General features: G+C 36.7%; 1 protein-coding gene across 1 annotated transcript in view; it reads left to right on the top strand.

Annotated features, from left to right (window-relative positions):
* Positions 1 to 14565, top strand: part of LOC123539348 (SCO-spondin-like) — a 50822-nt gene extending 36257 nt beyond the window's left edge. The window contains exons 15-28 of the mRNA XM_053530661.1: positions 1277 to 1369; positions 3735 to 4022; positions 4792 to 4947; positions 5582 to 5734; positions 6121 to 6291; positions 6993 to 7157; positions 8349 to 8519; positions 8669 to 8836; positions 9333 to 9503; positions 10095 to 10262; positions 11012 to 11182; positions 11526 to 11698; positions 12491 to 12604; positions 13577 to 14565. Of these exons, the coding sequence (XP_053386636.1) occupies positions 1277 to 1369; positions 3735 to 4022; positions 4792 to 4947; positions 5582 to 5734; positions 6121 to 6291; positions 6993 to 7157; positions 8349 to 8519; positions 8669 to 8836; positions 9333 to 9503; positions 10095 to 10262; positions 11012 to 11182; positions 11526 to 11698; positions 12491 to 12604; positions 13577 to 13669 (2255 nt within the window). The 3' untranslated portion in view covers positions 13670 to 14565. The remainder of the gene's footprint in view (positions 1 to 1276; positions 1370 to 3734; positions 4023 to 4791; positions 4948 to 5581; positions 5735 to 6120; positions 6292 to 6992; positions 7158 to 8348; positions 8520 to 8668; positions 8837 to 9332; positions 9504 to 10094; positions 10263 to 11011; positions 11183 to 11525; positions 11699 to 12490; positions 12605 to 13576) is intronic.
* The last annotated feature ends 787 nt before the right edge of the window (positions 14566 to 15352 follow it).

Here is a 15352-nt window from a genome sequence, read left to right as displayed (position 1 = left end):
TAGGAATAGCAAATTGTTCAAAACAAGTAAAAGAGGCATTTAAGATTTTTTTCCGTTTGGAATTACAAAATCTGTCATATATATTTTGTACTTTGGCAGTTCCTGTTCCTTGTTCGGAAGAAAATAACAAATTTTGGATAATCAAAATGATCATCATCTGACAATGTATAGCAATATTTTATGATTTTGACAGGTTATGCATTCAAATTCATTTTGCACTTTCTGTTTTTGTTTTGAAATGAATTCTAAATTATAGGTTGTTTAGTTCTGCCCATTGTTTTCTCGTTAAGGGCAAACCCATTTTTTTTATCTGGGGACCATATGCCGCTTTTCATGGAATTACACGCTAGTGTATCATTGAAGGTTCCATGTGCACCGCCGTATGAACACAAATTGTTTTTTTTTTTGTACTTTAAGTATGATGTAAATGTTGAGTTCTGCTCAACCCGGGGCTAGAGGGTGTGGACGGTAGCATGCACTTCCACTACCGTCCATAAACAGGCTCAATCAAACCGAGCCTGCAACATTTTCGTTTTTGTCATGTTGAGCCACCTGTGGAGTTTCCACTTTTTTATTTTTGTAACATTTACAATACTCTGGCTACGTAGACGCCAAATAAGGGGATACGTAATGACAAAATATTTCTGAAAAAGAGGTTTGGTATACTCCATGAAACAGACCAAGGGCAGTAAAAGTACAAGATAAGAAGGCACAAGAATATGAAAGATAATTATACAGTACAAGAAAAATATCAAGGCTTGAACGCAATACTGTCGTAAGTCCTTCTTTATTTAATAGGAGTTACTACAGTATTGCGTTCAATCCTCGATATATAAACCTTGTAAGTAAACTCTTTTCAAGCATATCATATAAGTCTATGCTTCTTTTTTAACCTATGTGAGTTCGATATACAATTGCTATCATTAGTTATTTTTTGACAAAAATTTCTTAAAGAAAAGCCGAAAGCAGTCGGTTTAATATAAAATATTTGATACTGTATTTATCATTACATGTATAAAGTACACAGGTGAGATTCTGGAACCTTCAGACAAAGCATGCAACAGGCGCTTGTTATAGGGTATAATTCCACGAGATCATATAGGGAATCACTGTCACCTAGCTTTTATTACCTCTCGAAGGTCGACACCATGTGTAAATCAAAAATAAACATGATTTTTTATATAAAATTAAACAAGATTTGTCAAATAAAAATTATTTTTTCAGCATTGAGTATCACTGGTAACTCCATGTTTTACTACTAGTGTTTTACTACTAGTACCAGTACTTTTCATCGTTTCAGGTGCAGATGCGTCCCGCATTAAGAGGTTTTTTATAAATGATCTTAGTGTTGCGCCAACGGTAGATACAGGTAAATATTATTTTTTAAAATAATACGTGTACATTATCTCTGATTCAAACCACAGGGGTCCGTCGTAATACATAGTCGCCATACAAAGAAGATAAAAAAACATTGCGAAAAAAGGTAGACAAATAGTATTCGCTAATTGTCTGTAACTGATACGGATGAGAAAATCTGTTGTTCCTACAATGGTCTGCCAGTAAACAGAATGTCAATATTTTCTTGATATGTTATTGTGTCATACATGTTAAATAATTCACATGTTAATATCATGTGTAAATTTTACCCCACCCCCAATCCCAACAAATTCTCGATTTTGCGTTTTATTTTTTATATTGCATAATGTGACTTGTGACATACCGATTTTAGGCCCAGTATAAACAAATACATTTTATCTAAATGGCAATCGTCATGGAACAATGCTTCATTTAACTGCCCGCCGTTACATGACTGAAATACTGTTGAAAAACGGTGTTAAACCCAAAACAAACAAACAAACTCATTTAATAAACCTACTACTCTAGGGGAATGGCACCAAGGGAACAGATCTGTTCGCAGGGAGAAAGTTGTTCTTTCTCGCTGTCGAATAGGTCATACCCGTTTGACTCATTCTTATCTTTTGAATAAAGATCAACCCGAATGTGTACCATGTCAAACACCGCTAACTATTAAACATATTTTAATCGACTGTGTGGACTTTGCTACGCAACGCAGTACATACGACTTTCAATCTTTGAAAGAGTTATTTGAAAACGTTTCAGTCGGAAATATTTTATCGTTTTTAAAGCAGAAAGGAATATATAAAAAAACTAACATTTCATATTTTTATTTACATCTTGCAATATTATTATGTTTGCAGCTGATATTTGAACATACGTATATAGATTTTTACATAACAGATTTTAGATATGTTTTACATTATTCATAGCGTTCTTTACATTTTACATGGATGTGTTTAGGTATGCTTTACATTTTTACATCAATGTTTATGCTTTACAGCTGGCGTTTGCAATATGACTTCTTCTCGGCGATATATGACCATTTTATGTCGATTCGCCGCAAAACCCAACTCACTCACTCACTCACTCACTCACTATGGCTGTGTTTAGGGTGCTCTGCGCTTCCGGGAAATCTTCCGTTACCTTTTATTTTTCTGTATTTCGGATACGGATTCTTTGTTCATTTCAAATAAAGAATATCTAAAAGAAAATGTATAAATATCGAACTTCCTAAATGATCACTACTGAGATATGAGGATGGTATGATAAAAACTAGTTGTTCGTTTAGTCGTTTGCCGATGCTGTCTAATGGACATACGCACTGGATAGGAGCCTTTGATTTATACAACTGCTTGCGAATAAATCCTACCTCAAGACGTATTGGAGACGACCCTCATTTTTTATTACTTTACAAAGGTTTTCTTGTTCGTTAATGCGACATTCAAATCATACATTTAGCTTGCCCTTTATTTCTGAACAGAAAAGAAACATCATTATCAAAAAGTTTTTCGATACACAGTCATCCAGGTCCAATATTATTTCAGCCCTAGGTAATTTCGATGAACTTGCGCGCCTTCTATTTTTCGTCTTGCTCCACCCACTATTTTTAAGAGTTATGGCCCCTGAAATAGTAAAGAATGCACATTTTCACCCTGTGACGCGCCTAACTCAAAAAGGTATTTCATATAAAATGATTACACCTTGCATGAGTCTTTATCATGATAGGAACTTGCCCACATCCTATTTTTGACTGCCTCCGCCCTCTTTTTTCAGAGATATTGCCCCTGAAATAGTAAAATATGCACATTTTCACCTTGTGACACACCTAGCTCAAATAGTATATAATATAAATGGACGAAAACTTGCATGTGTCTTTATCATGATATGAATTTGCGTACCTCTTACTTTTTGGCTGGCTCCACCCACTATTTTTAAAGTTATGGCCCCTGAAATAGTCAAAAATGCACATTTTCACCTAATGATGTGCCTAGCTCAAAAAGTAAATTCATGAAACCTTGCGTAAGTCTTTATCATGATGTGACCTTGCACACTTGGCATTCTTCTTTGGAATCTTAGCGCTTATTACAGAGTTATGGCCCTTGAAATAGCCAAATTAGTGGATTTTTTGTTTTCGAAGCTCATAGCTCAAAAAGTATATGGCATAGAATAATGAATCCTTTTCATAAAATGTTTGTTGAGGCTATACCTCCTTAAGATTGCAAACATTTGAATTATTGCCCATTATTTTTAACAAATGTGCCAGTGGGGGCACGACATGTGTCCTACAGACACATTCTAGTTATCATTAAAATTATTGATAGATAAACCCTCAGATGTTAAATGAAAAGAAAGAAATTGCTGTGTGTTTTTTTCAGGACCGTACCACTGGTCTCAGTGGTCGTTATGGACAAGCTGTAACGGCACGTGCAATGATAATGGAGGATTGGGCAAGCAGAGCCGATCACGGTGGTGTAGTGATGATGACGATGTTGTCAAGCTTAGACATTGTCGAAACCCTTATCAGTCTGATGATACACCAGTTTCTCAAGGAAAAATACTTGAACGTACAGACGTAGTGTTGGAAGATGGTACCAGTTCTTCACATTCGGCTCAACATTACAGAGAGTACGAGTACCAGTCATGTGTCGCTCAAAATTGTCCAGGTATCACCTTTATAAATTTCTTCATCAGTTTTTATTAAATTAGATATTTACACACACACACAAACACATATTCTAGGAATGTTTTCCTGTTAAAGCAGTTTACAATATTTGAGCCGCACCATGAGAAAGCCAACATAGTGCATTTGCGACCAGCACGGATCCAGTCCAGCCTGCGCATCCGCACAATCTGGTCAGGATCCATACTGTTCACTTTCAAACTCTATTGCAATTAGAGAAACCGTTAGCGAGCAGCATGAATCCTGACCAGACTGCACGGATGCGAAGGCTGGTCTGAATCCATGCTTGTCGCAAATGCACTATGTTCGTTTTCTCATGGTGCGGCTTATTTCATTTCCACAGTCTTTTACAATGGTTGCTTCTATAGTTTGTGTGTGTGTATTCTATTTATGATTTGTCTGTGATTCTGTTATATAAAACAGACACAAAATAATGACTAACTGACGGCACTACTCGGAGGGTCTTTCGTCCGTAATTTCATTTTGAAAATTTGTCAATTTCACGAAGATAATAACTAAATACTGATACAAATCAAGTGGAAGCTTGTAAGAGCATAAAGCATATTTTTCGAAGACTTTTGCCGAATCAAAATTTAACTGACTTCAAATTGTTTAAACTTTGCAAAGAAGTACTCTTGAAGTATTTTGATGCAATGTCTTTACTTTAAATCAGTTAAATATAATGACCCAGATGTTAACCGTAGTTAAAAAAATATTTTTTCCACCCTGATGGTATTTTTTTTTTTATTCAGTAAATGGTGGTTGGTCGTCGTGGGGTAACTACAGCTCTTGTTCGGTATCGAGTGGAAATGGTCACATGACACGGTACAGACTATGTAATAACCCGACACCGGTATACGGCGGACATGACTGCATCGGCTTGTCATCTGAATCGAAACAGTGCACAGGTATTTTACACATTGTATTTTAAATTAAGATTTCATTGCTTAAAATGTGGTCACATGGTCACTCCCTATATTTCTGTGAAGGATCCGTAGGTTTTCATTTCAGGTTAGCGGAAAATAAGTGGTCGATAAAACAAATCATTTTTAGGTTTGTTGGTGACCATACCAGAAAATATATGGGGTCATTTTGGGAAAAAAGAGGCGACGCGTAGAGGATTACCAACGACCGTAAAATTAATAATGCACGCTCTGTTAATTGAAATAACAGCTGTCTAATACTCTATTAGAAAATAAGACTTAAACTCAATAAATGCAAAATGGATATAAGATACTAATTTTTTTGCGCACGTACAGTCTTTATCAGATAATAAAACACATTACTTCAGATCAAGAAATTTGTGTCGAATTTTCTTATTACACCTTTGATGTATGTAAAGATCCAACTGGCATAAAACCAAGATTATGGTATAATCAACCAAATAGTATTTGTGTACATTATCAAACAAATCATTTTAAAATCACACAATTTAGTATCACTTTATCTTATTTAGACTTTTTTTTCAACTAGATATAGCTGACTTCCTGTATTCAGTTTCACTACGCATTCTGATATGTTCCCGAAACATTTTATTTCCAGTGAATTTGTGGAGTAACTGGGGATCATGGATACCGTGTAGTGTCTCGTGTGGCACGGGCATAAGGTTACGATCAAGACACTGTTCAACAGGCTCCGATTGCGTCGGCGCTACAACCGATGCCGAAACCTGTATGGAAACATCGTGTTCTGTAGGTAAGTTATCCAATTTGTTTGCGTGAACTTTCCAGTTTTGATAGTCAGCAGTCTAAATAGCGTGCTTGGAAATTAGCAGTTCGTAACTGGTTATATTCTGCGATAGATTGCTTACAAATCTTCTACTAGACTGTTTCGAATTCGTAATTAGTACATGCGGGGTGCCTTCTTGACCTTATTTTAACAAACGGAATAGCTACCTCACATAAAAAAGCTCCACACCTTAATTCAGGAGACAAAATGGGCAAATAATTCGTAACTATTCAAACGCAGAGTCACTGGTTACTTTATTGCAATTATGTGTCAGATCCATGCATATATGCCTCAGTGGTTAAGGTAGATTGTTTAAGGGTGCTGGCTTATATATAATCTATTACATTTTGCAGATGGTGGATGGGGCGCTTGGACAGAATTTGGAGCATGCTCACGAAGTTGCGGAAACGGCGTTGCGTTCAGAACGAGGCAGTGCAACTTTCCAGTTCCGCAGAATGGTGGACTCAATTGTACCGGAAGTTCACAAGATTTCAAAGCATGTATACAAGGGACTTGTACAATAGGTAAGTTGCTAAATGTCACTTTACATTTCGAGCAAATGAAAATCAAGTTTAAACAATATTTGGTAGGTATATGTTGATGAACCATAGTTATATTGCCCCCTTCATCGCATCTCGTCTTACTTAAGCTCCCGTCTTAACCGTTAAATCAAGAAGTCGGTTTTATACATGGAAGTATCGAAAAAAATCTGAAATCTCGAGCGCCTGATTGGTTGCTTGTAAGTTCAAAATTTGAATTTTACCAGTTACAGAGCATCTGGTTATAAGACTTGACTAAAAACTTAGTTTTACAACATTTGGCCCAGATGATCTAGTTTGAACTTACTTGCTCTACTTTTATTATTATTTTTTTGTTGGGTTTAACGTCGCACCGACACATTTAAAGGTCATATGGCGACTTTCCAGCTTTGATGGTGGAAGAAGACCCCAGCTGCCCCTCCGTTATTTCATTATTTCATCACGAGCGGGCACCTGGGTAGAACCATCGACTTTCCGTAAGCCAGCTGGCTGGCTTTCTCACATGAAGGATTCAACGCCCCGAGTGAGGCTATAACCCACATCAATGAGGGGCAAGTAATTTGAAGTCAGCGACCTTAACCACTCGGCCACGGAGGCCCCTGCTCTATTTTATAGCTGGCATAATGCGCGTGACCCTCTGTTTGAATAAACAATCCCAAAAATGTCTTATCTGTTAACTTTGTTAGATGGCGGATGGACTAGTTACCAGGATATGCCGTGCAGTGTTACCTGTGGCCTTGGAGTTCTGACGTCATTCCGAACATGTACGAATCCAGTGCCGGAATATGGCGGGAAAAATTGCACCGGAGAAGCCTATACATTTAAACGTTGCAAACTTCAAGACTGTCTTGGTATGTTTATATCCTTATTTCTTTTAATAAAACTCATGGAACAATGTAGTGGAGTTATAAACAAGGGCATAATTACTTTGAAAATATGACAAGATCAACGGATTTAATAGGCGTGTCGTTATCATATTAAGAGAGTTTAAGACAATAAGGCTTAGACATTGGCGTTAACAGTACATATATTAAGGATAATTAAAAAATATATATATGCGCAAATAGAGGGGGTAAATTCCTAATAACTCAATAACAAAACAATTGTCGTGCTTTCACTCCTGGTGTGAGATGTAAATAGCTAACATTGTTTGACGCATTTTTCAAATTATTCCAACAGTAAACAAATGGTCCGACTGGTCGGCATGGAGCACATGTAGTGTCACGTGCAGTACCGGAAGTAGGACGAGGACGAGGTCATGTCTGTCGCAGAATGATTGCATTGGTGAATCGCAAGAGAACAGCACGTGTTCAATGCCAAACTGTCTTCAAGTAATCAGTAAGCATCTTATTATAGTATGCTAACTCATTTTATCATGATTGTAACCTTTCTTTATCAACTTTTGAAATAGTACAATAAACTAAATTATCATCGTCATACGATAGGTAATTTTCAAGTTCTCTTTTCGGTTTAGCCCCGTCAACATTATCTAAGTTATTCAAAGGCCGGCAGTTAACAATGCTGTATTTGTTTGGTTTGGGTTTAACGCCGTTTTTAAACAGTATTTCTGTTGTAACGGCGGGGCGGGCAGTTTACTTAACCAGTGTTTCTGGATTCTTTATCAGCAGAAACCTGTTCTCCACAAGTAACTGCCAACTTCCCCACAAAAATCAGAGGCGGAGGACGACTGATATCAGACGCAATGTCTTTTATCAGTGGTTACGGTGAACATACGCTTTGTCAGGGGATCGAAATCACGACCCCTCGATCCGTACATCTGCGCTCTTTGATGTAATACTATACCTGAAAATAATGATCATAAGATACTACAACATTTGCAAAAATGAAACAGCAAACATGCATGTAAACATTTCACTAATACACACACGGCCGTCCTTTAACATGCATAAACTTTATTATCTGTATTGTTAATTGATTACAAAAAGGTCCGACACAAGTTGAACGTATTTGCAAATCATACATATTCTTTATTTTTGTCGTGTTTTGTCACGTTTATGACAAAATGTTTACTTTTATCTCAGACGGTTCGTGGAGCCAGTGGAGTAATTGGAGTGACTGTAGCAGTACATGCGGAAATGGTACTCAGATCAGAACGAGACTGTGTAACAATCCCGGACCGCAAAATGGCGGTTTGGACTGCCCCGGACTGAGCATAGAAAGCATGACCTGCAATGTGAAACATTGTCCAATAGGTAATTATTTTGCATCTTATACTAAGTCTTGTAAATAGACATGCTAAATATGTGAATAATGACCGTTAACAATCGTTTCGTTTGGTTTGTCAAGAGGCAATCGAAATCTCCGTAAAACTTTTATACTGAATGTTTTATGTTTATTTCAGATGGAGGCTGGAGTGAATTCCAAAACTTATCGTGCAGTGCCACGTGTGGTAAGGGGGCGGTTTTGTCATACAGGGCATGCAACAATCCAACCCCTCAATATGGTGGAAAGGACTGCGTTGGTTTAGTACACCAGATACATGAGTGCAGTCTGACACCTTGTAAATTAGGTAGGGGTTTACTTACTATGTTTAAATAGCATTCTGCAAATTTGAAAAATTCTTTCAGACAAACTTCGCCATCTATTCCTAAAGATAAAGAAAAATATGCAGATGAATGCCCGATTGGTTTTACATGTGAAAATTAGCGTTAGTGACTGATATTTAGGAAAAAGTAAAGTTCCATAAGGCTAAAACACTTAAATCAGCTATTCAAATAAATGATACACAATGTATGCGTAATTACATTGTTAGAAAATCGCTACTTTCAATATTGCGCATAACCTTACTCAGTTAAATCCAAAAAGGGAGATAATCATGACAAACAGCATCAGAAATTCTTTCTTAATAAATAAACACATTTTTTGCAAACACATGACAAAGCACGTTATAAACAAAGGCACCATGAGCTTTTAAGAAATATGTATAAAACATGTTCCCATAAATGAAAGAAATGATCAGATCTTTATGTCTAACTTGGTTATAGATAAATATTAATTTTTTACAGACGGTTCATGGGGATCATGGTCAAACTGGACTGAGTGTGGTAGTAGTTGCGGAAACGGTACCCAAACCAAAAAGAGGCAGTGCGACAGTCCTGCTCCACAGTATGGCGGACAAAACTGCAGTGGCAAAGATATTGAAACGCAGCCTTGTTTTGTTACAGAATGCCCTATAGGTAATAGAAATCAACAAAATGCCATAATATTCTAATTGGTTGTTATCAGTTATACAACTGAAATAGGATGACGCATTCGTGCACCCCACTACCCCGCCAAAAGAAAATATCACGTTTTAGAACTTTAAACGTCGTAGCTGCGAACCCGTTACCAATTTCCAACTTATAGACCCATGCCCTGTTGGTTGGTGTTCTTTTGAAGGCGCGGATAAAAAAACACGCTGAGCTTAAACTCAGTATTTAAGAGACATTCTCCCTGCTGATTATCTGTTTTTCGTCCCGTAAAGTCACTGTTTTTGGTGTTTAGCGAGTCGTCACTCCGCCCTTCATTCCACTTCAGGGGTCGCGGGTCGAAACGACGAAGAGTAAAAATCAGTCACTACTAAAACATTACTGATAAAAAGGGCCGATAAAATAGTTTAACGTTTAAAACATTTTTTGTTTCTTGAATTTTCAAACGTTACGGGAGTAAACACTTTCAAGCATAATCTGAATGCTGTGCATTCCATCCTTTCAAATAAAATGACTGGTATATAATATCTCGCCTAACAAGTCAAACATGCTGTTACAAATATGAAAAATTCTTTGCAGATGGCGGCTGGAGTGATTTCCGCAACGTCTCTTGTAGTGTTACATGTGGGCGCGGTCAGGAAATTGCAATAAGAGATTGCAATAATCCCGCCCCTCAGTTCGGGGGCAAAGACTGTGTTGGCCTTTCACATCACATCACTGAGTGTGCCATGCCTTCATGTGCAGTAGGTATGTCGGATTATAATCATTATACAATTTAGAAGGGTTCCTTCAGTTAAATTTGGCACTGGACGTAAGGTATATTAAACTGGAAAAATGTTAAAGCAGCATGCCCCCAGATTTGGCTAAAAATAATCTTTCTTTCAAATTGAAGTTTGGTCATATTATGAACATTAGAACATGAATTTTTGTTTCTAAAATATTTTAAAAGTTTCAAATCAAGAAAAAAAGTTGACCGCGTCTGGAATCGAACCCCGGACCGCCGCGGCAATAAAGACATTTTCCCGTCGTCGTAACCAATAGCGCTATAGCTGAAGTAGTGATTAATGACTTCAAAATATAGATATTTATAATCGAGACAGTTTACTTGGAGTAAAAGCGTGACAAACGCTTTTCAATTTTCATCGTAAAAAGTAGTAAAAACAGCAAATTCTCATGCGTTTCCGTAACATAAAGTTTGTCAGTAATTAAGTTTTAAAGCCTTCTTAAGAAATATAGCATTTATTTCAAGATATCTAAACAATTTTTTTGTTGTTGTCGAACGATCTGGAGGCATGCCGCTTTAAATGACGATAACATTTACCTTAAAAGTGGTATATGCATCTTCTTACACACGCAGAACAAAGTCCCCATGTAGTGGTTATGAATTAAAATATCAACTTTAAATGAACTGTAGTGCAGACAATGGCATTTAGTAAGACAAACTTACTATTATCTTTGCGTTAATAACAAAAACAATTGAAATGATTCATTTACAGATGGTAACTGGTCAGAGTGGTACCTGGCAGGACAATGTGGATCCATGTGTGGTGATGGCTACACGATAAGGTACAGGACCTGTTCGAACCCAGCACCTGAGAATGGAGGTCAGAACTGCACCGGGAATCATGAGGAGAGATTAGCGTGCAATAATGGACCATGTCCTGCAGGTAGATGCATATTGTTATTAAAATACATGTATGACTTCCACGTAAAACATATATATTTCTTTTCTTGCCTGGTTATATGTTTCATAAAAGGAACCAAAGAAAACAGTTGCATTATTAAAAAAAAATCTACCGTTTGTTCATATGCTTGGTACCCATACATCGGACTGCGCGTTTTAGGTGAGAAATGTACGATTGAAATGTACGAAGTGCATTTTCCCGTTCATGACCATGGTTCTTATAGTATACCTAGGGGTAGAGTATAACATGTACAGTGGCATTTTCTTTCTGTTCTGGTGCCAGTGATTAGAATAACAAAAAAATAAAATTTGCATTTTGTTTCCAGATGTGCCCATATGTGATAAATCTGCGGTTACAGACACTTTGAAAATACATACATTATTTGCGCCAACACGAGCTGGACCATGTAGCAACATGGACTATATACCGGAGGAAAATATGCTCAAAAATCTGTGTGGTGCACCGTCCGACACGAACGTGTGGGGAGTCAGTAAGGACGTAAGGAGAATTTAAAGTTGCTTTCTTGTCAAACATTTCGTAAGATCTCTTCCTTTTTTGAATAGAATATATATGAGCCGCCCATGAGAAAACCATCATAGTGGCTTTGCGACCAGCATGGATCCAGACCAGCCTGCGCATCCGCGCAGTCTGGTCAGGATCAGTGCTGTTCGCTAACGGTTTCTCTAATTACAATAGGCTTTGAAAGCGAACAGCATGGATCCTGACCAGACTGCGCGGATGCGCAGGCTGGTCTGGATCCATGCTGGTCGCAAAGCCACTATGTTGGTTTTCTCATGGCGCGGCTCATATATCTTTTCCATAAAATCGTTACGTCTTGGGTCTAATATTTTAGCATGGTATGTCTAAACAAAAATTCAAGACAAATGAAGATTACAAATTTATGCGATGAATTATACATACTTTAAATCGTTTAATACGATAAAGTAGATTATGTATTCCGGTTATAAAAATACACTTTTCTTAAATATTAGTATTATCTATTGATAAAAAACAATAACTGACCATCCTTTTTGATATTATGCCTCGATAGCCTAGCGGTAGAGCGGCCGCTTCGAGTAGTGGATGTCGTGCGTTCGATCCTCGGCCACGTCATACCAGTATCCCCCTTGCTTGGCGCTCAGCATTAAAAGGGAAACTGGATTCTCTTCTCTCATACTCTCGTGGATATAGATCCCATCAGGAATTAGGTGTTGAAAGAGATTAATATAAGTTGTGGAGCTTGCTTCACAATCGACCTGGAGTAAATTAGTATATTGAACTATTTTGCAGGTACGGACGAATTGTGAAAACATTCCTCTTTACAGCCCGATAGCAAAGGTTCATCGTGAATACAAAACGAGGAATTATGGGATATTGCTGGACTGTTATCAGTCACAATTGAAGGTTCGTATTATAGTTAATAAAATAAATACATGTATCAGTTAATGTTAACAACACTTGCATTATCATGTATGTTGCAAATTTAGAAGTCTTTATCGGCCTTAAAGTTAAAACGTCCATAGTATGTTCTAAGAATCTACTTTTAAAATAAACACAATATTGGTTATATTCTGTCAGACTGGACTTCGGTTGGTTCCTTTGACAATATTTTTTCTGACAATAAGAAACTAATGCAATTATCGGTTTACCAATTTTGTCACCTAAGCAGTAGAAATTGTTGAAAATTAAGAACGGTTGGGATAAGTTATTCATATTGACAATTCTATTTGTACACAAGCCAGTTGGAAGTGACTGTTCTCTACCTGTCCTATGGGTCCTTATTCATCCACGTCTGAAATTTCGACTTAGTCTTTTAAAAGCTAAATTTTCTATTTTGCTCTGGCATTGCTAAACTAGCACGGATTTTATGAATGCCTTTGTTTCAGCTCCAAAGAATTTGGTATATTCTTCTATAAACCAAGATAAAGCAAACTGGATATTTCCTGTTCTTAACCCTTATCATGCATGGCACGATTAATTCTGTTTTGCGAGCAGTGCAGATCATGAGCAGCCTGAACATCTGTGCAGTCTGGTAATGATCTACGCTGTTCGCCATTCAGTCAGTATCTTTTTTGATAAGCACCCCCTTTAACAGTTAATGGTAATGTCCAAATTGAAAGATGGACAAGTTCGTTATAGAAATTTAGCAGGGTAAGGGTTAAGTCTTAAGATTCAGATTTTAAAAATTTATGAAGACCGGTCTAGTGTCATACCTTCTTGCCGAGAAGGTGCTACTGTACAAAACTCAGAAATACTCATAAGGTTGACTGACCTGTTGAAAGCATTATTAAGATAGAAATAATTATTACTAAAGTTAAATTTACACAAACTTTACATAAAATGCATATTGTCTGGCAACATTTCTTATATTTACAGTTTGCAACGGAGACCTGTGAAGACGGTGTACATGAAGTAGATATACGTTTAGACGTTGCAGATGAGTGGGACTATTTTACAATGACGTGGTAGAACCAAAAGAAAACAACTGCGCCTAGAAAAGAGTTCGAAATGATTTAAACGCCTATCAACTACGACAGTGCTGATACATTTTATAACTGTATGATTTGAAACTTAATCTTCTGTTATATTGTTGTTTTAAGGTAGTGGACCCGTCATGACACTCGGCAATTTCCGTGTTATCACGTATTCTCGATATGCCATTCGGCAATCTTCGTATACAATATCTTTCCGTAAAACCGGAAAGTGCCGAAATCGCTTTCGTAGAAGACGTAATTTGCCGGTTGTACTATCTTTTCGTTATATATATATATACATATGTACTGATCTCATATAAATGTGCTTAAATAGTTGTTCTGTAGATTCACTATTCCTATATTGTGTGTATTTTGTACTGATCTCACTAAACAGGGAATGTTTAATTTGTTAAGTAGTATCTGGAATATTAACTTTCTTCATGTGAACTTTTCTTTTTTAGTTGCATGTTATATATAATTTACTGATGTATCATTTATATATGTCTTACTGAATTTGAATTGGTCGAATCCCTATGTAAAATGTACGACATTTGACAATGATTATGATTTGACATTCAGTCATGTGGCATACCTGTATGTCGTCATTCAAAAATGCAATTCTGTGTGTTTTGAACTTATGCCAGTTATGTGTAAACTTTACAGTCATCACTGCGTTAACATTGACGTACTGGAATAAACCGTATCACGTCATCAAGTAATCACGTTGACGTAATATTATGATATCATTTAGGCCTGTAAAATTGCAGAAGCAGAGTTTTCTGCCTAGGAATAAAATTAACTGCGACATATTTTTTTCTTATTTTCTTTTCAGTTTTGTTTTTGGTGTAATTTCTATTGAGATGCAAAATCCAGCTGAGTCCTTTATAACATATTAGAGAATTTTGTTTGTACTTTTGTCATGTGTGTTCTCTTTTCATATAAAATTTGCTATTTTTCACTGCTTTAATTACATTTTCATCTATGACAGACTAATAATCAATTTCCACTTATCAATTAGTTTGTATTTATCAAGAAAATATACAGAGTTAAGATAATTTTTAATGTTCATAATATAAAGTACAGCTATATCATACTTCGTTAGATCTCTATCAGATTAAAGCGGAATCATTCCAGAACCTTTTTTATTGTAATTACTAACTTTTAATGAAATGATTTTCAAAACGACCTAGGAACATGCATCTTTAAAGGCCACCTTCAGGTGAAAATGCATTGCAGATTATAATTTAGATACTTCTGTTATGTAATATCACTACACAGATTCCGAAATTCTTTTTTTTTTGTATTCTAAATTAAAATTTTTCGTACACAGTAGGGTTCGACCTTTAGTCGAGAAATATACTATATTTAGTATAACCGTACTGTAAGTAATGCTGCGTTTACACTTAGCCACGATGTCCACGATTTGAGAGAAGCGTGGTGAGCGTGAGGGCTCGTGAGATCGAATCGCGGTGATCTTGAGGGAACTTGGTGGAATCGTGACGATCGTAGGGATCGTGACAAAATTTTTGACAGTCAAAAATTTTGCCACGATTATCCCGATTTATCTTAAATCTTGAGAGAGCGTGACAGAACGTGGAAATCGTTGTAGAGTGTAATGCAGCTTAACAGACCTTAACGTAGCGCATCAGACCTTGATGCTCCATCGTATGGGGATCGT

The sequence above is a fragment of the Mercenaria mercenaria genome, chromosome 18 (genome assembly GCF_021730395.1).
Source record: "Mercenaria mercenaria strain notata chromosome 18, MADL_Memer_1, whole genome shotgun sequence".
Classification (NCBI taxonomy): Eukaryota; Metazoa; Mollusca; class Bivalvia; order Venerida; family Veneridae; genus Mercenaria; species Mercenaria mercenaria.
Note: the sequence above shows the minus strand (reverse complement) of the source record. Positions and strands in the feature narration are given on the sequence as shown.